General features: G+C 41.1%; 1 protein-coding gene across 1 annotated transcript; it reads right to left on the bottom strand.

Moving 5' to 3' along the window:
- Positions 1–292: 292 nt before the first annotated feature.
- On the bottom strand, positions 293–19507 carry LOC104284337 (chromosome unknown open reading frame, human C12orf50). The gene is made up of 9 exons (XM_009882661.1): positions 19454–19507; positions 18299–18422; positions 16226–16384; positions 14798–14875; positions 14593–14706; positions 11167–11271; positions 10746–10931; positions 4160–4251; positions 293–508 (listed from the first exon to the last, which is right to left on the bottom strand). Exons 1-9 carry the CDS (start codon positions 19505–19507, stop codon positions 293–295), a joined length of 1128 nt encoding a protein of 375 aa, XP_009880963.1.
- Between the last annotated feature and the right edge of the window lie 2279 nt (positions 19508–21786).

Below are 21786 nucleotides of genomic sequence, written 5' to 3'. Positions count from 1 at the left end.
CCACTGATGGAAACATAATGGAATAAACCAAATAATCCCCTAAACCAGATATTTCATTTCTGAATGTTAATTGTCTGGTACTCATGAGCACAAGCTATTCAAGACTTCTGTCTTCCCTTCACCACCAGGTACTCCTTATGCCAACAGAACAAAGGTTTTGATTGGCACCGGCAAACTGAAAGAGATGGTATTAGGCATGTTTTATCTAACTTGCAACCGACTGTCAGGTTTCCATAATTTACTGTTCCTCCTACAATTCTCTACTATATTTGCCCAGTTTGCAAATTTTGCTTCAAAAGTCAAAGTCCTGTTGGATTTTACATCCTCGTTTATCTCCAAGAGCAATATCAATTTGGCAGGCTGCAGTGCATACTGTAATGGAAACCTTGGAAACCACTCTGCTGTGATCAGTCAAAATACACTTGAATTTAAGAATACGAATAATTGTGTTGAAGTCAATAGAATTACCATGGGTCATGTCAGAGTATGTTGTGCTTGGTGCATACTCCTGTAAGGAGTATAATCTTCAAAATCTGCTCTGTAGGTTCTCCTGGGGGGCAGAAGGAGTTGTGAAGATGTAAGAAGTACATTCTATCCTTACAGTGGAAATTCATTAATAAACCTTCATCATGAATGCAGAGTAACAAGATCACCATCCTTTAAAGACATTGGTTTTGTCCACGGCAAGCAAAACATGTCACAAAACAACCAAAAGTGTCTTTTGCATATGTGTTCTTAAACCAAGGAAAGAGTCTTGGATATTGACCTTACCTTCTGAGAAGGTCCTGTAAATTTTAATATTTAGTTCTGCCTAACTGCCTTTTTCTTAAGAAATAAAAACAGGAAAGAAGGGGCAGGAGTTTCCTTGTATTTTAAGCATCGTAGTTGTACTCTCAGGTGCCTCAAACATTACATACCACAGGAGCATGTTTCTATCATAATTTTCACCTGTGAAAACAGAATATCAAAAGCAAAGGCATTTAAAATTATCTAAAAGGTTTCCAGACCGGAAAGGTTAAATGAGACGCTTGGTCTAGGAACACCTCTTTTCAAAGACTGTTCCCCTGAGAAGAAGCTGTGGTGAGGGCTGTCCAGATCAGGAGGTAACAGAAATGCCTTTTGGAGAGCGTGTAGGATGAGGAAGAAGTAGGGTCACCTCATTACTGTGTTTTAACAGTCAAAAAATTGCTATTTAGCGATTTTGAATATAGGTTGTTGTACATCTCCCCGGAGTTGGCCATTAGGAAGCATAACAAGCCTATTGGGGTCTTTTCTCTTAATTTAAAGCCGTTGCAGAACACTGCAGAGAGGCTTCAGCTCTGGAGAGCTGCAATCAAGTGCACTCTAATGAAGGTTCATTCCCGGGCGTTGTTCGAGCCCATTCCTGTGACTGTACTGACCCCTAGTGACTGCAGAGGTACTTAAATAATTTACAGACTTTTTTGTTTTAAAAAAATATCTATTTATATTTACACAAAGTATTGCTATAAAAAGGAGCTTTAATAAAAAAATATCTTCGTTGGGAGGAAGTGGTCAAAATATCGATTTTTTTTTAAGCAATCTCTACAATTCCCAGGGAAGTTTTGTTCAGTTTTTATTTTACAACAACCAATTTTTCTCTCATTCCGGAGTTGATTTGAGATGAACTCTGCTACCTTAGTTAATAAATAGCTTATTTAAAATATCAGTGCTGCGAAGATGCTGGGAGTTAGTGGTTTTAATTTAGCCATGTAAGTTCTTTCAGGAATGCAGGATCTCAGGCTGGAAGCTTTGCAAACTTGTAATAAAATACAGGTGGTACCACTATTAATCTGTTTACTATCTCTTATGATTCACCTACACTAGATGTCTGATGTGCTTTTAGAAGTACCATCTGGAAAAACATTAGCATATTTTCTCATGCATAAGGTGAAAGCAACAAATCATTTCTTTTCCCTGGGTCTTTCAATTCAGCAGCAGATTATGTGTATGCATACATAATACCACGGCAAGTTCGACTCTCCTTCAGTAGCCCTCTGCCTCTGATCTTTGGCTTGTTATCTCAGGACTTATTTTCAAGTACTATTAGTTTAAATCAGTGTGGGGGATCTGTCATGTAGCGAGTATGTGAAAACACAGACATGCAATCCTTAGGGCCTGACTGTATGTAATGTTGAATATCCTCAATTTTCTTTGGCTCCTCTTTGGGGCCCTAATGGCAGAGACAACCAGGCAGAAGGAGATTAAGTAACATAATAGATAACATAACAGATGATCTGTTAAGTAACAAAACACATGATCTGTTTTCCAGATCATCTGTGATCTGGAAAACACACATGTATTTTCATTATTTTAATGGCTCTTAGTGCCTCTGAAGTTGTGAAAAGGAAATCTTAAATAAGAATTTGATCAGACAAAGCACTGATCTCTTTCCGTTCCTCTGATTTCAGTCAAGAGTAGTTAACACCTCACAGGAACTGTTAATATCTCTTTGAGCCATGTATTTATTGTACAATGATGAGGTATTTCTCAGTATCTGTGACTTGCTGGGTTTGTAATTTCTCTACAGGAAGCTCTAGTCAAAAGGGAAGAGAGAATGTACTGAGGCTGTGGTTCCACAACAATCCAGGATCAGCCAGGTACTGCCCTCACAGCCACGTCCCTCTCCTCCTGCATTTCTTTGTCTTTCCCTTGAGCTGGGCCTGACACTTAGCCTGATCCTCTGCTGGGAATATTGGCATGTTAAGATGCTAGAAAATGCTAAGATGCTAGCCATTTTCTTTTGGCTTTGGCTTATTGGGGTGTCTTTTTAGGGTGAGGAGGTGGGTTGAATTGCACCAAGAGGTGCAAGTTCTTCATGATCCCAGTTGGAAAGGTGCTCAGATTCTACAAAGCATCTCTTAAGATGCTGTTTTTTTGAGATCTTGCTAAAAAGAAAAGAAGGATAGTATAGATAATAATACAACCCTTCAGATGCTGGGAACCCCAAGTTGTGCAGCACCAAATAGGCCTCTGACCATGGCCCAGTACACGCTGCAGATCCTGTCCATGGAAAAGGCTCCAAGGAAGCAAAATGCTTTTATAGTCACAGTTATGGGGGCCACCAAGATAATTACAGCGTTACAGAAGGAAGTCTGAAGGGCTCTCCTCCAAAACTGATTATGTTCTAAGAATGACCAAAGGTCAGGTAAATGCAAAAATGGAAAAAAACATCTGAGACAAAGATATGAAGACACATATATGTAACAATTAAGTATAAGGTTTGTTTCTTCAGAAAGCAATATTAAAGTATCCTTCTTATCAATCTTCCTCTCAGTCTTTATCCAATCTTTTATACTTTAGGTTAAAATGTATGCAAAAGCATATTTCAGTTAATTCTGAAAGTTTTGTCGTGAAGTTCATTTAGTTTCTAGCACAGCTCTGCTGTCCTGCCAAAAAGAATCTGGCTTTCCTACCAAAACAGCTAGTTTCTAGAATGCATTACTATTGCTGTTTATATTAAAAGTCCTCTGAAACTGCTAAGTATTTATTCATAATAGTATTTATACATTAAAACATCTGTCAAAGAAAAGAGGGGAAGGCTCTGCTTAAGGATTTTTTTCCTCTCTGTGGACTTCTTTTACTATTGGTCTTGTAGTATACAGCCATAGTCTGTAAAACTAATTTCAATTGTTAAATTTTCGTAACAGATTAAACTGAGTGAATATGTGACCATAGAGAACATACTTTTTGAATTTGTAATCAGTTTTGAAACATTACAATATACTTCCTACATCATATTTTTGGAATTTGCAGTTTTATCATCTTTTGTTCTCCAGTTGATAATTTCCTTATTTCAATTTAGATTTTTCTTGTAAATTGACTCACTCACTTTATCTCTTTCTCCTCTCTACATATCGTTCTCCTTTTCTATTCACTTCCATGTCTTCTTGGCTCTGCTGTCAAAGTAATAGTAATATTTTAAAAAATTAGAAATCACGGGTTAGTTTTACAGGCAAAATTACATGTCTGCAAACAATCAAAACCATTAACTGCTCTTTCAAGCTACTCAATTTTGCTTAGAATCTTGTGGGTTTTGATTGGGAAAGTTTAAAGAGCTATTTTACATTTTCCAGGTGGGGAGAGACATGCCACTTCTACTAAAAAGACTGAATTGTAAAAATTTCTATCAGACAGTTACCTGAGAGATTGTTTTAAACTTTGAGAATGTTTTTGCATGCGGATTTCTTTTCCTCCAAGTTGGTGAATTATAAGATCCCGAAGTATATTTGTCTATAGAAAAAAAACATATGCATTTTTTCTTAATTTCAGCTACAATTTCAAGAAAGGCTCTCTTAGTCTGAGATGTGAATTAAATATTACATTAGCTGAAGTATCAGTGAATGCATTGGGTGAATTATACCTCATCTGTGAAATGTAAGCTAGTATTAAATACAGACTTTCTCTCTAGTACTTTAAAGATCATTTGTGGTCTTGCAGCATTTCCATCAGGCTCACAGGATCTTCCAAATGAGGCGATTCGGGCACAGACATCCTTGACTTGAAGTGAATGTTCCTCTGTTGAAAATCTTCCCAAAGGCATAGAATCATAGAATCACAGAATGGTTTGGGTTGGAAGGGACTTTTAAAGATCATCTAGTCCAACCCCCCTGCAATAAGCAAGGATATCTTCAACTTGATTAGGTTGCTTAGAGCCCCATCTAACCTGACCTTGAATGTTTCCAGGGATGACGCATCTACCATCTCTCTGGGCAATCTGTTCCAGTGTCTCACTACCCTCATTGTAAAAAATTTCTTCCTTGTATCTAGTCTAAATCTTCCTTCTTTTAGTTTAAAGCCATTACCCCTTGTCCTATCACTACAGGCCCTACTAAAAAATCTGTCCCCGTCTTCCCTGTAGGCCCCCTTTAAGTACTGAAAGACCACAATAAGGTCTCCCCAGAGCCTTCTCTTCTCCAGGATGAACAACCCCAACTCTCTCAGCCTGTCCTCATAGGAGAGGTGTTCCAGCCCTCTGATCATCTTTGTGGCCCTCCTCTGGACCCACTCCAACAGGTCTATGTCTTTCCTGTGCTGAGGGCTCCAGAGCTGGACGCAGTACTCCACATGGAATCTCACCAGAGCTGAGTAGAGGGGAAGAATCATCTCCCTTGACCAGCTGGCCACACTTCTTTTGATGCAGCCCAGGATGCAGTTGGCCTTCTGGGCTGCAAGTGCACATCGCTGGCTCATGTCGAGCTTTTAATCCACCAGTACCCCCAAGGCCTTCTCAGCAGGGCTACTCTCAATTCCTTCATCCCTCAACCTGCATTCATACCAGGGGTTGCCCTGACCCACATGCAGGACCCTCCCTCCACTTGGCCTTGTTTAACTTCATGAGGTTCACATGGGTCCACTTCTTGAGCTTGTCCAGGTCCCTCTGGATGACATCCTGTCCCTCAGGCGTCTCAACCTCACCACACAGCTTGGTGTCATCCGCAAACTTGCTGAGGGTGCACTCAATTCCACTGTCTACGTCATTGATAAAGGTATTAAATAGTACTCCCAATATGGACCCCTGAAGGACAACACTTGCCACTGATGTCCATTTGGACACTGAGCCACTGACCATTACCCCCTGGATGCAACCATCCAACCAATTCCTGATCCACCAAACAGTCCCTCTATCAAATCCAGATCTCTCCAATTTAGAGAGAAGGATGTTGACATGGACCATATCAAAGGCCTTACAGAAGTCCAGATGGACAACATCTGTAGCTCTTCCCTTGTCCACTGATGTAGTCACTGCACCATAGAAGGCCACGAGGTTGGTCAGGCACGACTTGCCCTTGGTGAAGCCATGCTGGCTGTCTCAACCACCTCCCTGTCCTCCATGTGCCTTAGCATAGATTCCAGGATGTTCCACAATCTTCCCTGTCACAGAGGTGAGGTTGACAGGTCAGTAGCTCCCAGGGTCCTCCCTTTACCCTTTTTATAAATGGGTGCAATGTTTCCTTTATTCCAGTCACCAGGGACTTCACCTGACTGCCATGACTTTTCAAATATCATGGAGAGTGGCTTTGAAAACTACATCAGCAAATTCCCTCAGGACTCTGGGATGCATCTCATCAGGTCCCATAGGCTTCTGTATGTTCAGGTTTCTCAGGTGGTCAGGAACCTGATCTTCTCTTACAACGGGAGGGACTCTGCCCCAGTCCCTGCCTTGCAGTCCATCCACTCAAGAGGTGTGGAGAAAGAGGTTGCCCGTGAAGACTGAGGCAAACAAGTTGTTGAGTACCTCAGCCTTCTCCTCATCTGTTGTTACCAATTTGCCAGTCTCGCTTATCAGGGGGGGATACACTTTCTTTGACCTTCCTTTTCTGGCTGACAAACCTGTAGAAGCCCTTATTATTATTCTTTGTGTCCCTTGCCAAGTTCAGCTCCAGCCTTCGTCTTCCTTACCCCATCCCTACAAAACCGGGCAGCGTCTCTATAATCTTCCCAGGATACTTGTCCCTGCTTCCACTGCCTGTGCATTTCCTTCTTGCCCTTCAGTTTGACCAGCAGGTCTTGACTCAGCCATGCTGGTCTCTTGCTTTCTTTTCCTTATTTCTTACACCTGGGGACAGAGAGCTCTTGCACTCTACAGAAAGCATCCTTAAATATCTACCAGCTCTGTTCTGCTCCCATGTCCCTAAGGGCAGTTTCCCAGGGGGTCCTTGGACAGCTGGAATTTTGCTGTCCTAAAATTCAGGATCCTGACTTTACTCTTCACCTGACCCATATCCCTCAGGACTGTGAACTCCACCAGTGCATGATCACTGCAGCTAGGCTGCTTCCAATCTTGATGTCACCGATTAGCTCACTTGTGTTGGTGACCATCAGGTCCAGTATTGCATCCCCTCTGGTGAGGATGTCTATTACCTGGCTCAAGAAATTATCCTCAGTGCTTTCCAGGAATCTCCTGGATTGCCTACAGCTCATCATGCTATTTTTCCGGCAGACATTGGGGTGGTTGAAGTCCCCCAGCAGGATGAGAGCCTGTGAACACGATGCCTTTTGTAGCTGGAGTAAGAAGGCTTTGTCAATAGGCTCCCCTTGATCAGGCGGCTTGTGGTAGACACCAATCACAAGGTTCCTTTTGTTGCCTTGGTCTCCTATTCTTATCCATAAGCTTTCAACCTGCTTGTAGCTATTCTTCAGATACAGCTTTTCACACTCTATCTACTTCTTGATGTAGAAGGCAATGCCTCCACCCCTCCTTCCTCGCCTGCCCCTTCTGAACAACCTGTAGCCATCGGTAGCCACACTCCAGTCACAGGATTCATCCCACCACGTTTCAGTAATGGCAACTAGGTCGTAGCTTTCTAGCAGCATGGTGACTTCCAACTCCTCTTGTTTGTTGCCTGTGCTGCATGCATTTTTGTAAAAGTACTTCAGCTGGGCTGTTGGCCATGTCACCTTCTTAGAGGAATACTCCTTAATTCCTTTGAGGCATTTCACTGGTGTTTCCCTCTTGGTTCCTATTACCTCAGGAGCCCCTGGCTCATCTCCATAAGACTTCAAGTGTGCTGCAGTGTAGTCAGCATGTCTCAGAGCAACAGACTGCAGGCCCTCGCTAGCACCCCATCCTTCCAACTTTGGCACGTCATCCCACAGCTCGTCACGGGCAAGCCTGATATTATCCCCTCCCCCATTAAGCCAAGTTTAAAGCTCTGTCAATGAGCCCCACTAGCTTGTGAGCCAAGAGCCTCTTCCCATTTTGAGAAAGGTGGAACCCATCTGACACCAGCAAGCCTGGTGCCATGTAGGCCATCCCATTATCGAAAAACCTAAAATTGTGGTGGTGGCAACAGCCATGGAGCCACATATTAATAGACTGGGTTCATCTATTTCTTCCAATGTTGCTGTCGGCAACTCGGAGGAGACAGGAAAAAATAACCTGTGCTCCAGATTCCCTTACCAACTGTCCCAAAGCCCTGAAGTCTCTTTTGATCACCCTTGGATTACACATTGCAGCTTTATCACCACCCACATGGAAGAGCAGCAATGGGTAGTAGGCCAAGGGCCATATCAGGCTAGGAAGTTTCATAGTGATGTCCTTAACTCAGGCCCCAGGGAGGCAGCAGACTTCTCTAAAAGGAGGGTCTGGCCAGCATATTGGACCTCTGTTCTCTTCAGAAGCAAGTCACCTACAACTATTACCCATCTTTTCTTCCTTGTGGAGGTAGTTGTGATACAGGCCTTTCTGACCTTGGCAGCATGTCTGGCAAAGAAGGACTGTCATCCACATCATCATCCATTGACTGGCCTTCCATATCCAGAGTCTCGTACCTGTTTTACACAGGCACTTGGGAAGGAGAGATAGGCAGGGAGGGGATTTGCCTCCTTCCCCGAGTGTGGACTTTCCTCCATTCACTCCTCTGCTTTAAGCTACTTCCTTCAGCCTGGTGGGGGGAGGATACAGGATCCCCTTGACCTTGGGTTTTTCCTGGTGGTTGTTGCCTCTTCTGTCTCAGGGAGGGCGGAATATGGTTCCACCAGTCTCTCTCTTTCTCGAGCTCCCTCATGCTCCTTAAGCTTTCTACTTCCTCTCATAGCTCTGCCACCAGGCTAAGCAGATCGTCCACTTGGTCATAACTCACACAGGTGTTCTCACTACTGCCACCTGGCACTCCTTGCAGCCCAAGACCAGTATGGCTGCATGTTATCTTGGGAGCTCTGTCTGTGTTGCCACATCCTTTCTGCCAAGTGCAGAGGACACAGCTTTCCACCGGGAGGATACCATAGCTCCTTCTGAGAGGGTGACGACCACCAACTGAACTCACCCCTTGACATAGTAGTGGGACCATGCCCTTCCTGCACACCCTTCTGCTTGAACTGCCATGCAAACTGCCACGCCATGTCCTTACTGATGAGCCATGCTCTGCTTGCCCACTCTGTTCAGAGTTTTTAGATTAAATGAACCCATAATCCAATCTCCTGTTCTATCTCTGCTCGTGAAAGCACTATAGGCAAGGCAATATTATGTTTTTGTGCTAGGCAGTTGATTTTGCATCAGAGTATGCTGCCTAATGACTAACCATTTTCTGTAAAATTTTGTTAAAAATCATTGTTATTAATACTCCAGTTTTCTGTTAATTCCACCTTAATTCCATTAATTCAAATTATTGATTCCACAATGATCCTAATGCACAACATGTACGTATTACCATAGTTTTCCGTTTGGGTCCCAAATCTTCTATTTGTGTCAAACTGATTCTTTGGCTTGGAGCATTTCTGACCATATGGCTCAGGTGTAGCTGAAAAGAAAGGTAGCGAAAATAGTAATGATCCTTCTCATGATGAAAATGCTGATCACCTTTTTCTTTAAATACTCTATCCTTTTTTGACCTGGAAATTTGATAAGATGTATTCTTCACATTAAGAATGTTCTTGCTGAAATCTCTATACCAGTCTGCCCACATTTAATCAAAGCAAACACTCAAAGAAAACAGAAAAAAAAACCCACAACTGTTTGTCCCAAGATGTAGCAGTGATGTTGGTATTCATTTTGTGTAATTTTATTCATCTGAAAGCAGAGGTTACTCTGTCTAAAGGAGGTTTCTTTTATTGGAAATTAATACAGGGAGGCACCTGAAGATGGAGTTTCAACCCAGCTGAAGAGAGATGACTGAAACTGGCAAGATGAAATGACTTCCTTAACTTATGATTATTTAAATTATTTACCACTAAATGTCTTGATGAAGTGAGAGATGAAAAATGATCCAGAGAAGCCATGGAACCAGAAAATCAAAAGGCAAATAAAACCCAAACGATGGACTAGATTGTGTGAAGCTATAATAGCAAGTTAATAATAAAGGGAAATCTGGAACAGTTTGCTAGAAAGAAAGATACAAGACTCAGAATCCCACCTGTAGGCTTCTTGTCAGAATTACGACATACTACATGCTATCAAGAGGACAGCAGAGTCTTTCAAAGATGGAAAAAGGATGAGATATGGTGTAGGGGAGAACTTTGTAGAGTTGGGTAGATGGTTGGACTCGATGATCCCAAGGGTGTCTTCCAACCTAGACAATTCTATGATTCTATGAAAAATTTAAAGCCCATTTAAATTGATAGCACGAGTTTGAATAAGATGTACGTCCTTGTTCATTCAAGATGAAAAAGAATCCTAAAGAATGAAAATAATCAGAAATCCATCACAATCAAAACTCCAGTGAAATACTAGTTGTGGAAAAACACTGCGCAAAGCAAGGTGATTCCTTTGTCCCCTGCTGGCAGGAAAAAAGGTGAAGAAGAAATGTTTCTTGAGAGGAAACAGAAATCCTACTGCAAAACTACTACTGCTGCTATTGCTATCAATATTTAGAGTAAACGGAGAAGCTAGAGGTGGACTATTCTGAGGTTTATTAATTATTTCCAAAGAATAAATCACATGGAAGATGCTGTAAATAGTGGGGATCAGTATGGTAGTGCACATCAGCACATCACTGCCTTTATCCCTCTTTGTTGGGCAGACAAATGAATGCCTGCTACGAAGGTGGCTAAATTACTCTTCATGAATATTCTGTCTGACTGATTGTGAAGCTTTATAAAGTCTGATGTTTCTATCTGTGGATACTGCTGCAATCTCCTTCTGAAAATTATGCTGGATCAAATGTACTCTTGCCCACGTTTAGGCATAAATAACTTAATATTCACCTGCAGGGACAAAATCGAAAGCAGCATGGGACAGACAGGCGTATTTGAGGCATTTCAAGAATTCTTTGTAAGCAGGAACCCACCTGTAGATCCCTTGAACTTTGGCTCTTGGGTGACAGTGGCAGTACGGTAGACTATATATGGTGATCGTCGAGGTTCTGAAAAATTGAAATAAGTCTTTTTTCCAGTTTCTCTCACAGTTTCATCATTCTTACTTTGACCCCTTTGTTGGTAACGTGGTTTCACTTTGCGGTCTGAAGTGTGAATTCCTAAAAGTGAAAAAAAAAACCCTTTAACATAGATGTTGTGCTATTCATCAAAACTTGACATATTGCAGGAGACGGGAGGATTGAAGACAAGATTTTAAAAATGTGCTGTGTGGATAGTCCAATCCAAATATGGATTGTCCATTTGACACTAAGAACAGAAATTAACTAGGTAGTGCTAAATCATCTAACAGTTTACTAAATAAAAATGAAAAATCCTACTGTATTCTCAAAGCACCTTTGACTGTTACTGTATCAGGCGAATTTCTTGTCTCCTCAGAAATCCATTTCTTCTTCACTTCTTTACACTGACGGTCCTTTACCAGCTCAGTATGATTTGATTCTGCGGGATTAAAATGACACAGTTACTTTTTCAAAAAGCCCGCAAGATTTTCTTACCCAAAAATATTTGGTGTTTTGAAAGCCTAATCTCCCACTTCATAAACAGGTCTTCTTGGGTGGTACATGGTTTTACATGTTAATTGTTCTAAAGTATCATTCCCCTAAAGAAGAGCAAAGGAGCTATATTTCCTCTGGCAGAGTTCATGGCACAAAATCTTGAAAGCGAAGTAAAAAATTTACTATAAACACAAAGACCAACAGTACTTTGAACTTGCACAATTGCTTTGACCAGTGCTGGCTCAGAATGCTTCTCATTATGAATTAGAAAATCTTCATGAATACTGTATTTAGAGTTTATAGTTTACAACTAAAACCATTTGCTTTAATCCACATAGACAACTGAGAAGCAAAAGTTGCATGCAATTTATGTGTGTGTCACAGAGGGAACAAATCGTTTTCCGAAGTCGAAGTGTAATATCTAAACGGGAACCCAATGCACACAGACTCCAAAGCACAGGTTGAACACTTCTGAGCTTGAATTGCATGTCGTTACAAGATAACTCAGTTAGGACAAAACTGGAATCTTAATATGTTCCTGTCTACTGGTGCTTATTTCTCATCCCTTGCACGTGAGGTATGCTTTGCCTCTGTCTCAGTTGTATCAGGTCAGTTATGTGTTGTCCTGCGAGCTGAACAACTAAAATGACATGGCATGAAAATAATTTCTATTTATAAAAGGATTATTTTAATCCTCAGTCACTTCAGTAATACAGTTTACAGTATGGGTTCACATGAAGTTTTAACAGCTAAGCTGGCATTGCTGACATGGTGAAAAACAGCATTGCAGAAATACTAACGAATGGCCAAAGAGTCAACCTTCCTACAGTAGTTTAACCTCTGATGTCAACATAACTCGAGACTAAGGGTATTAAACTATAGACATATGTTTTTTATAACTCCACAGAAACATTTATTTTCCAAAAGTAAGCAGGAAAAAAACAACTGTAATCAGCATGGAGGATATTTTTTTTTTATAATCGTAAAACACCAGAATCATAAACAATGGTTTTGATTGTTATAATTAATGGTGCAGCATAAGAGTCTCTAGAACATAAAGAAGAAAGAATAACTCAAACATAAAATGGTGAAGTTTAGTGCATGCATATTCAGTTATTTACCACATGATGTTCAGCAATGAGAAGCTGATGCTAAAGTATATTACTCCATTTTCAAAGGATCTATGATCTGTTCTGGGAATACTCTCTGTCGGTACTCTCCTTCCTGAACTCCCTCCGTCTCTTTTTGTATAATTAATTTTTGTAGAAATTTTATTACCATCACCTGGAAAGGCAACAGAATCATAGAATCATAGAATGGTTTAGGTTGGAAAGGACCTTAAAGATCATCTAGTTCCACCCCCCCTGCCACAGGTAGGGACACCTCCCACTAGACCAGGTTACTCAAAGCCCCATCTAACCTGGCCTTGACCAATTCCGGGGATGAGGCATCCACAGCTTCTCTGGGCAGTCTGTTCCAGTGCCTCACCACCCTCAGAGTGAAAAATTTCTTCTCTATATCTAGTCTAAGTCTTTCCTCTTCCAGTTTAAAGCCGTTACCCCTTGTCCTATCACTAGAGTCCCTCTCCATCTTTCCTGTAGGCCCCCTTTAAGTACTGAAAGGCCACTCACTCCAACCAGTTCATGTCCTTCTTATGTTGGGGGTCCTAGAGCTGGATGCAGATGAGGTCTCACGAGAGTGGAGTAAAGGGACAGAACCACCTCCCTCAAGGGGACAGAAAGAATGTTTGAGTTTCTTGTGAGTGAGCACAGGGAATGGTACTGCCATTCTTTTCCTCCCACCCCTATGAGCTAGTGATTAGTTTCAGGCAATTTCCATTAACCTCTCATTTTATAGTCTTAGTTATTTAGATCCTGTCCAGTGTGACTGATGCATAACTCTCATGCTTTCTAGGAAAGTATCATAATACATAGGTCAAAGAAGATTATGGCTCCAAAGTAAAGAACCAGCTACAAACTATCTGCTTGTTCTTTAGCCTCCCTCTCACTTTTCATGAATGATATTTATGAATCCTATTGGATTGAATTTATGGTATTTTCAAGACGCGTGTCATCATAGTACCTAAAACCTCAGAGAACTCAACTGAAGAAATGATTTGGGGAAACTTCTCTACCCTTTTCTCTGAATGTATCTAATGACAAATAAATACATATATTAGAAGCTATATTCATATGTTTGTTACTGATTCCTTCGTCTGTTGTCTAAATATACCTAAATACTTGCCAGAAATACATTATCAAATCTATTTTAATAACAATTTAAATGTAGAAATAATAAGAAAATAATTTTACCCAATTCTATCGAACAATTTAGGCTGGCAAAAGTGGTCAGTCAAAAGAGCATGACATAAAGACAATTTTTGCTTTCCCATTTTTTTATTAGCATATCATCCTATTCAAATCTGTTTTACATAAAACTGTATTACCAAGATTTTTTTCCCTGAAATTTACACCACTGTGAAAATAAACAATATTTTTTTTTTTTAATTAAAAGTAGTATGTCACAAATACAGATTTTTTCAGTCATGCCACTTGGTCAATAATGAAGGAGAAACACAATGAAGGAGGTAAATATTCATTCGTTTGTATTCCTTTGACCTTAATTACGTTGGATAAAGCCCAATACTCAAAACAAAATGGAACACACTTCTTATTATCTTATAAAAGACTCTTAAAGGGGGTATTTATTTAATCCAAATTTAGTTATAGAAAAGTTTGATGTATCACTACATTTTGTCATGTGGACACCCCACCCAAGACAGCCAGCAGAGAGCATGGAGCACCTCTGGGAAAATGAGTCATCTCACCTTTCTTTGGCACTGTCTTATGATAGCCCCATAAGAGTGCCTGTCTCTCTCTATTTATGACAGAGAGCGTGGATGAGAAATTTAAAATATATTCCTAACCTTAGTATGGTTGAAATTAGACTATGTAAATCTTAATCATGAAGAAAAATTATCTGAAACACCTATGTGTATCTCAGGAAAGTACACATTGGGTTAACAGCCCATTTCTACCTTTTCTATCTACAATGGATGTAGGTAGTCACCACGTGTGTGACACTATATATATGTGTGTATATACACGGGGAAAAATGAAGTATTTTTATGCTCTTTGTAATATGCTATCTTTTACTGTCACTACATAAAAAAGCAGGGAGGAGGGGAAAACTAAGTAATAGTTTCTCCCTGTAACAGTAATTTAAAAAGGGGTAAACATTGTCCAAGAAGATGAAAAGTACTTGCCTTTCTGCAAGTCTCTCTTGGTAGCTTCCAAGGGTAACAGCTCATTTTCCCGAGGTGAAGAGACGTTTTTTGTTGATTGGTGTTGAGGAGGGTACTGAATCCTGTAATACTCTCCTAAACATACCCCAAGAAGGAAAAAAAAACCCAAAGTTTACTATATTGGCAGCATTGCTGTTTAGGAAGGGGTGACTACTTTAATATTTACCAGATTTATAGCATATTTCCTTTATTGCTCTTTCCTCTTCAATATCTTCAGCACTCTTAGGCACCCAATTAGGAACAGCTGTAGGAAGTAGTTTTAAAAGATTACTGGGTATCTATACAAAGACCTTCAACAATTCTTAATAACCAAATACCATAACGAATTTCATCTCAGTCACAGGTTACTTTTTTCTGACTGCAACCTCTGCTTCTGGACAGAAAAATTATTCCTTCTTATTAGGTATTTCCAAGTGCAATGGAATTGCAATTACAACACAGATTAAGAAGATACTGTTTGTTGATTTAAAAAGATTCAAAAACATCTTCAGTACTCATTTTCAAAATAATCCTTCATTTACACCTGAAAAGAAATATTTTGATTGAACAGGTCACCAGGGACTGCTTGTCACAAAACCTCTGCTCAAAGTTACCATCCTGTAATGTCTGCCAGCAGAGCTGGTGAAGAGAGTACTCCTTACCTGTCTCTGCTAAGGCTACTAAGGTTAGCAAAGCTCTACTTTTTATATTGTTTAAATTCATGTGGCTTACTCAGACTGAAACCAAGTTAGGAAGCACTTACAGGCCGCCCTGCCAGAAAAGCTGAAGGGCAGGGGGAAAGTGAAAAGCAACTCGGGGCTGCCTGAGAACCAGCACAGTAATTTGCAGAGTGCACACGTGACAGTAGGTCGTTCTCTCACTTTCACCATCTAGGAATGTACAATTCATTCCTTCCCCAGGAATCTCTCATTTCCAAGTGAGATACAGGCAACGGTTTAACTACATTAAAAAAATTAAAACCTTATATATATGAATAAATATATACACATTGACATTCAGTTAAACTAGTGAGGAGTTTTGTATGGACTCTCTTTGCTAGATTTAAGTGTAACTTCTGTAATAAAATGAGGCTGCCTACAGAGTTTAGGAAATCAGTTGAACAAATCATTTAAGTTGAAGTCACACAACTATCTTTTGTAAAGAAACCTGTGACATCACCTTCAGTGATGAATGTGTACAGCCCCTGTTCAAAAGTTTCTTTCCCAGAAAAGAAGTACTTCCAAAACTTGTAATTTTGTCCCTAAATTTTGAGAAAAGTTGAAGAATATTTGATGGCCATCTGAATTGTGGATCACATCATCTGAATGGTGGATCAGATTTTAAACTCTGTTTAATGAAAAAGAGATATGTGAATTATACCCTAGTGAAATATACAGCTAGGAATTTCACAGGAGTTAGAAAATGTTGCCTCGCTCACATCTGGTGCCTACCACTTCCAATATTTTGGGGATTTGCTGGGAAGTATTTCAAAAACTTGTCAACAACTCTTTTCTAAAAATATAATGGTTATTATAATAAATCAGTTGTGAAGTACATTGCAAGAGTTGGAAAATGCCATTCTACTTCCTCGTAAAAGAAAGAAAAAACTGCTTACAGTTCTCTTCCTCTTCATCTTCCTCCTCCTCTTCATCGTTGAAGTTTATTACTAGTGGAGGGTGAATTGGTCTTAAAATATTCTCTTGATTTCTGAGTGATTCTCCACAATGGGCTGGACTCAGAATCCCTTCTTGGACACCTAGTTGCAATGGGGTATCTGCAGAAAAGAACATGATATTTATTTTATTAGGAGGGAACTGGAATATCAAATCCAGGTTCAGACCAGCGGGTACAGTTTTGAAATCATTATCGTATTGAAGGAATCATCAAATAGACTGATTGTGCCTTTTAGGAAAAATCTTCCACAGAAGTTGGCAAAAGACCATCTTCTAGCTACGGAAAGTATGAAAAAGCACAGGTACCAGCTCCTGTGAATGGACAGATGAGGCACTGCTGAATAACGCCTTTTAAAAAGAGGAACATTTTGATAATTCTACGCTTTTTAAAAATGGCTTGGTATCTCTTCCAGCTGCTGGATAGATTAATTTGAATCGCAAATTTCTTTCTTCCAGTCCCTTTTACGATATTTACAACACAGAGAAACGTAATTAGTAATACCTGGGCTGAAGTGAGTAAATGAGTTTAGGACCCCATCTGTGAAAATATTTTAAACATGCTGAATAATAGGCAGGCCTGTGTCACTCCTCATGGCAGCAATTTTCAAGAATTTAGCAATACTAAGCACAGGAATATACAGTTTTAGGTTGTAGACTTTTTTTTTTCTATTAGTTTCTGAATTACAAATCCCTTAACTGAGTACAAAATGTAGATTTGGAGAAAGAACATGAAGTTTATGAAAATCATTTACACTTAATTCGAAGAAAATCAGAACAGAGATGCTTTTCCTTAGCAATTTGTATCTACCCATAATATTTGCAGCAAAACTATTCCAGTACTGGGATAGCATTTTCTGAGGGCCAGGAAATGCAGCAGACTGAAAAGAAAAAGGATTATTTGCAGTGTTCAAGCTGACTAATTTGCAACTACAGATACAACCAGGATTCTGTGTGTTACATTAAAACAACTGAAGTTGGGTATGTTTTCCAGCTTTAAAGAAATAAGATGAAGCACGGGCATTTACTTTCATTCCAGTTGTTGCTATTCTTGTGCACCTCTTCCTTGCCTATGAGCAGCATGTTTATCCTATTAAACCCATTTTAAGAACACTCCTGCAGATCAGATTTCTTGTATCTCATGCAAGAGAAAGTAAGATACAACACTTTAACTTGATAGAGCCTTTTTCAGTGTCCAGAAAAGAGTATTATTAGCTCTGGGTAGTGTAAGGCAAATGAAACTTAAATTAGTTTAACAAGATTTTTAAGTGTTAAAATGACTGCTTGAAGTTTTAATGTTTGCAATGTTACTGTGGAGCACACGGAGAAGGTGTTTGCATCAGACTAGAAGTCTTTTTGGACTCTTGTGACACCTGCCTCCATCTTTGGAGTTAAGGCCCATGAACACCTGTATTTTAGTCTTAGCAAGGACTGAGGAAAAAAACGCAACTTGTAATGGTGCTTTTTTCCATAAATAATCTGATTTTCAGATATGTACTGCCTCACACACTACTACTGTCCTTCAACAGCCTGTACCCAATGTTCAAGCCTGAAAAATTTATTCAAAGTGGTGAACCGGAAATACACCTGCACACACATCACTGTAATCTGATGGCACCGATACAAGGGGGGTTTCATCCATGTTACATGTTGTGCTCTATCAACAGATATTGCTACTAGTGGCCCTACCAACCTCCTCCCCTCACCACACACACTACCTTTCCTTTCTCTTAAATGATTTCCTACCTACTAACCATTTTCACTACTAGAGAGATTTAATCTAGCAAATACCCAAGTAAAGCAGCATCTTCACTCCATGGACCTCAGCAACCTATGTTGCCATTTGTGACTTCATCTTTGCCTTCAAATAGCTGGGATAGCAGATCATACCTGACTGATTTGCCATGGTACACTTCTTGATTTTAATAACAAAGTATTGGAAGTGAGCACTGCAAGAACATTTTTGTGTCTTTACTTACTGTAATGAACGAATTGTTTAGAATATATTTTTTACTCACTGTTACTGGGTGGCAAAAAAAGTCCATTTATAGTACGAGGTTTGCTATGATGGAAGGCGCAACTGATCCTCACACAGCCTGAGGGTTGTGTTTCCCAGAAACAGGAGATGCTGCTGTACTTTTGCTGCAGGAGAAAACAGGTATTTTTCAGATCTTGTAAATAGAACAATAAAAATGGACTAAATGGATTAGTACATGGTGTACTGCTGTGAACATATGACTGCGATTTTGTGGGACCACCTTCTGACATTTTAGAATACTTAAAGTGATCTTCAAAGTTCTCTTAAGCTCCAGATACCTCTAAAGCTGTCTTGAGTTAGGTCAAGGAAGCTTTCATGATGTAAAATGGTTCCCAGATAAGAACAGGAGTAAAGCAGTCTCCTTACTGTACTGCAGACTTTTCATGAGATGCTGGGAAGAAAAACAATTTGTGAGTCACTTAATTGACCTGCGGCTGAGTTTCCTTTCCTGCACAATGGGATAATCAGGTCAATCTCAAATAAAGTCTGCTGTACAAGTGCAAATCTGACAGTAGTACTGTCTTACTAACAAGGGTCATGTGTCTATGGGAAAACAAGGAGTAAGAAAGAAAGTGCAGACATATTCCCCCCAAAAACTGAAAAGCTAAAAATTTGGGAACTTGTAATCCTTGTACAGATTTGGCAGACTAAATCCCCAATGCTAGAATGGATGCAATAAAAAAAAAGCCCTACACCTAACCCACCTGTTCACCAAGTGGAACATAAATATTTCTTTGAAGGACAAACCCATTTTGAAGAACTTTGTTGTAAATAACTGATTTTGTAGAAATTCAGGTAGTTGCTCTCAGCAGAAACTATAAACACGGCCTGTTCATTCAGAATCAACCTAATGTTGATTCAATAAGAGAGAGATGAGTGATCTTTATGCACGATTTCTAACTTATGTGTTCCTTGCGTATCGGAGCCCAGTTCACAGGAGAAATTGTCCATAGTCTGTATGATGATTAGCTCTTCTCACCACTTCCGAAAATCAGGTAATTTGAGCTACAGATGTGGCCATGACCCAGACAGAGTGATGTATCACCTTCTCACTTTACATAACAAACCTCCCTTTCAACACGGATATATCAAGAAAATCAAGGATACAAACCACACTAAAATCTACAGCATTTACCTGTGCATAGGGGGAATAAAAACGGAAATTGCGGTCGTTCCCAGCTGCAGCCATTTCCACCTCTTGGGCTTCTCCACTCTCTTAATACCGGCAGAACATACACAAAAACGTTAAAGCAATCAACATTCAGGTAAATTGCAATCTTATCCTGAACACAGCAGTTTTCTTTCAAAAACTGGACTTTCAGTATCTTACCTGTGTTTCTTTTTTGAAACAAAACTCCAACTGACAGCAAAATACACTTGAACGAAGGGGGTGGTACCTTCTCTAGGCTTGTTGAACCGACGAAGGCAGTTGCTAGCCAGTATAGAATGTTGCATGTCGACAGTTGCCAACCGCTCCTCCAGCTCGTGACATCAACTCGATGGTGCTATGGGACCTGTCTCACTTGAACACCTTCCTTTATCTCTATAGATTCAAAGTATGGAAAATCAGACTGTTTGAAAGCATCTCCCATTCTGGTGTTTCTTTAACGTCAAATGGAACAAACCTATTTGGCGGGGCTTAGGTAATACCCAACTTCTCGCCGCAGGAACTGTGGTCTTGGAAATAAATCTTTGGTACCACAAAGACAAACCTTATCCTTTGACTACTTCTTAACCGAGATCCTTGTGCCCAATGTGTTCCTTCCTGTACCTCTTTCTTTGGATGGAGAAACTTGCTGCTCCCCCTTAGTACATTGTTTGCTCTAACTGCTCCCACTGTTGGAGTTCATTGCTTTTTCTTGCTTCCATAACATCCACTGCCACAGAGTGAAACTGCTCACTGGGACCAAGGTGGGGAGTACTGGTGAGAGCTGTGAACAGAGAAAACGATGTGCAAAGGCTCTCACAGTTCCGTAAGGCCTACAACTGACTGGGGCACAGAGGGGAAGGAAAATTCAGGAAAGCTGATGAGGGCCACGAATAACGAACTGACAGTGGGCAGAGGCAGCCATAGGAAGAAAGCATTAACACTGCCCAGAGCTGCCCAAACAGGGGCTCGTTGTAGGTGTATAGCTGTGCCTACATGAGGCACAGAAGAAGCTATGGTCAGGAAGAATTAATTGTGTATTGGGTTTGTGTGGCAAGGTTTTGGTAGTGAGGGGGGCTATAGGGGTGGCTTCTGTGAGAAGCTGCTACAAGCTTCCCCCATGTCCAATAGAGCCAATGCCAGTTGGTTCTAAGATGGACCCACCGCTGGCTGAGGCTGAGCCCATCAGTGACAGTGGTAGTGCCTCTGTGATAACATATTTAAGAAGGGGAAAAAACTGCTGGGCAACAGCAGCTGGCAAGAGGAGTGAGAATATGTGAGAGACACAACTCTGCAGATGCTCAGGTCAGTGAAGAAGGAGAGGGAGGAGGTGCTCCAGATGCCAGAGCAGAGATTCCCTTGCAGACTGTAGTGAAGACTATGGTGAGGCAGGGTCTCCCCCTGCAGTCCATGGAGGTCCACAGTGGAGCCGGTATCTACTAGCAGCCCATGGATGACCCTGTGATGGATCGGGTGGATAGACCTGATGGAGGCTGTGACCCCGTGGGCAGCCTGTGCTGGAGCGGGCTCCTGGCAGGGTCACTGGACCCATGGAGAGAAGAGCCTGCGCTGGAGCAGGTTTGCCATCAGGACATGCAGGTCAGGTTTGACATGATGTCAGGTTTGACATCAGGTCCGTGGAAAGGATCCACAGTGGAGCAGTCTATTCCTGAAGGCCTGCAGCCTATGGAAGGACTCCTGCTGGAGAAGTTCGTGGAAGACTATCTCCTGTCAGAGGGGCCCCACGCTGGAGCAGAGGAAGAGTGTGAGGAGGAAGGAGTGGCAGAAAACGTGATGAAATGACTGCAACCCCCATTCCCCATCCCTCTGCGCTGCTCCGGGGCAGGAGGTAGAGGAAAATCAGGAGTGAAGTTGAACCCAGGGAGAAGGAAGAGGAAGGTGCTGTAAGATTTAGTTTTTATTTTTCATTACCCTACTCGGATTTGATGGGAAAATCCATTTATTACCAAAGTCGAGCCTGTTTGACACACTGACGGTAATAGTTGTGTGATCTCTCCCTGTCCTTATCTCGACCCACGAGCCATTCATTGTATTTTCTCTCCCCTGCCCAGTGAGGAGGGCAGTGACAGAGCGGCTTTAGTGGGCACCTGGCCTCCAGCTGGGGTCAACCCACCACAGACTCAAGGGCTCCGTACCAAGGCACAGGGCCTGGATACCAACTAGAGGCAGCTGTCCCGAGGGACCAAAATCGGCCACAGAGCAGTCCCCACACCCTGGGGACAGGCCACCCATGCCCCAGGCCCGGGCGTCTGGCACCCCGGAGAGCAGAAAAGACCCTGAGGAAAGGCTGCCAGGCCAGT

The sequence above is a fragment of the Charadrius vociferus genome, unplaced genomic scaffold, assembly GCF_000708025.1.
Source record: "Charadrius vociferus isolate BGI_N301 unplaced genomic scaffold, ASM70802v2 scaffold72, whole genome shotgun sequence".
In the NCBI taxonomy this organism is placed as follows: domain Eukaryota; kingdom Metazoa; phylum Chordata; class Aves; order Charadriiformes; family Charadriidae; genus Charadrius; species Charadrius vociferus.
The sequence above is the reverse complement of the archived record's forward strand: the minus strand, read 5'-3'. Positions and strand labels throughout refer to the sequence as shown.

Excerpts from the sequence above, each read along its gene's own strand:
- LOC104284337 (XM_009882661.1), bottom strand. The coding sequence starts at position 19,507 with ATGGCTGCAGCTGGGAACGACCGCAATTTCCGTTTTTATTCCCCCTAT. Across the intron at positions 14,876-16,225 it reads AGATGAAGAGGAAGAGAACT|CTGTTCCTAATTGGGTGCCT; the intron begins GTAAGCAGTTTT and ends TACTTCCTACAG. Across the intron at positions 10,932-11,166 it reads TGATACAGTAACAGTCAAAG|GAATTCACACTTCAGACCGC; the intron begins GTGCTTTGAGAA and ends TTTCACTTTTAG.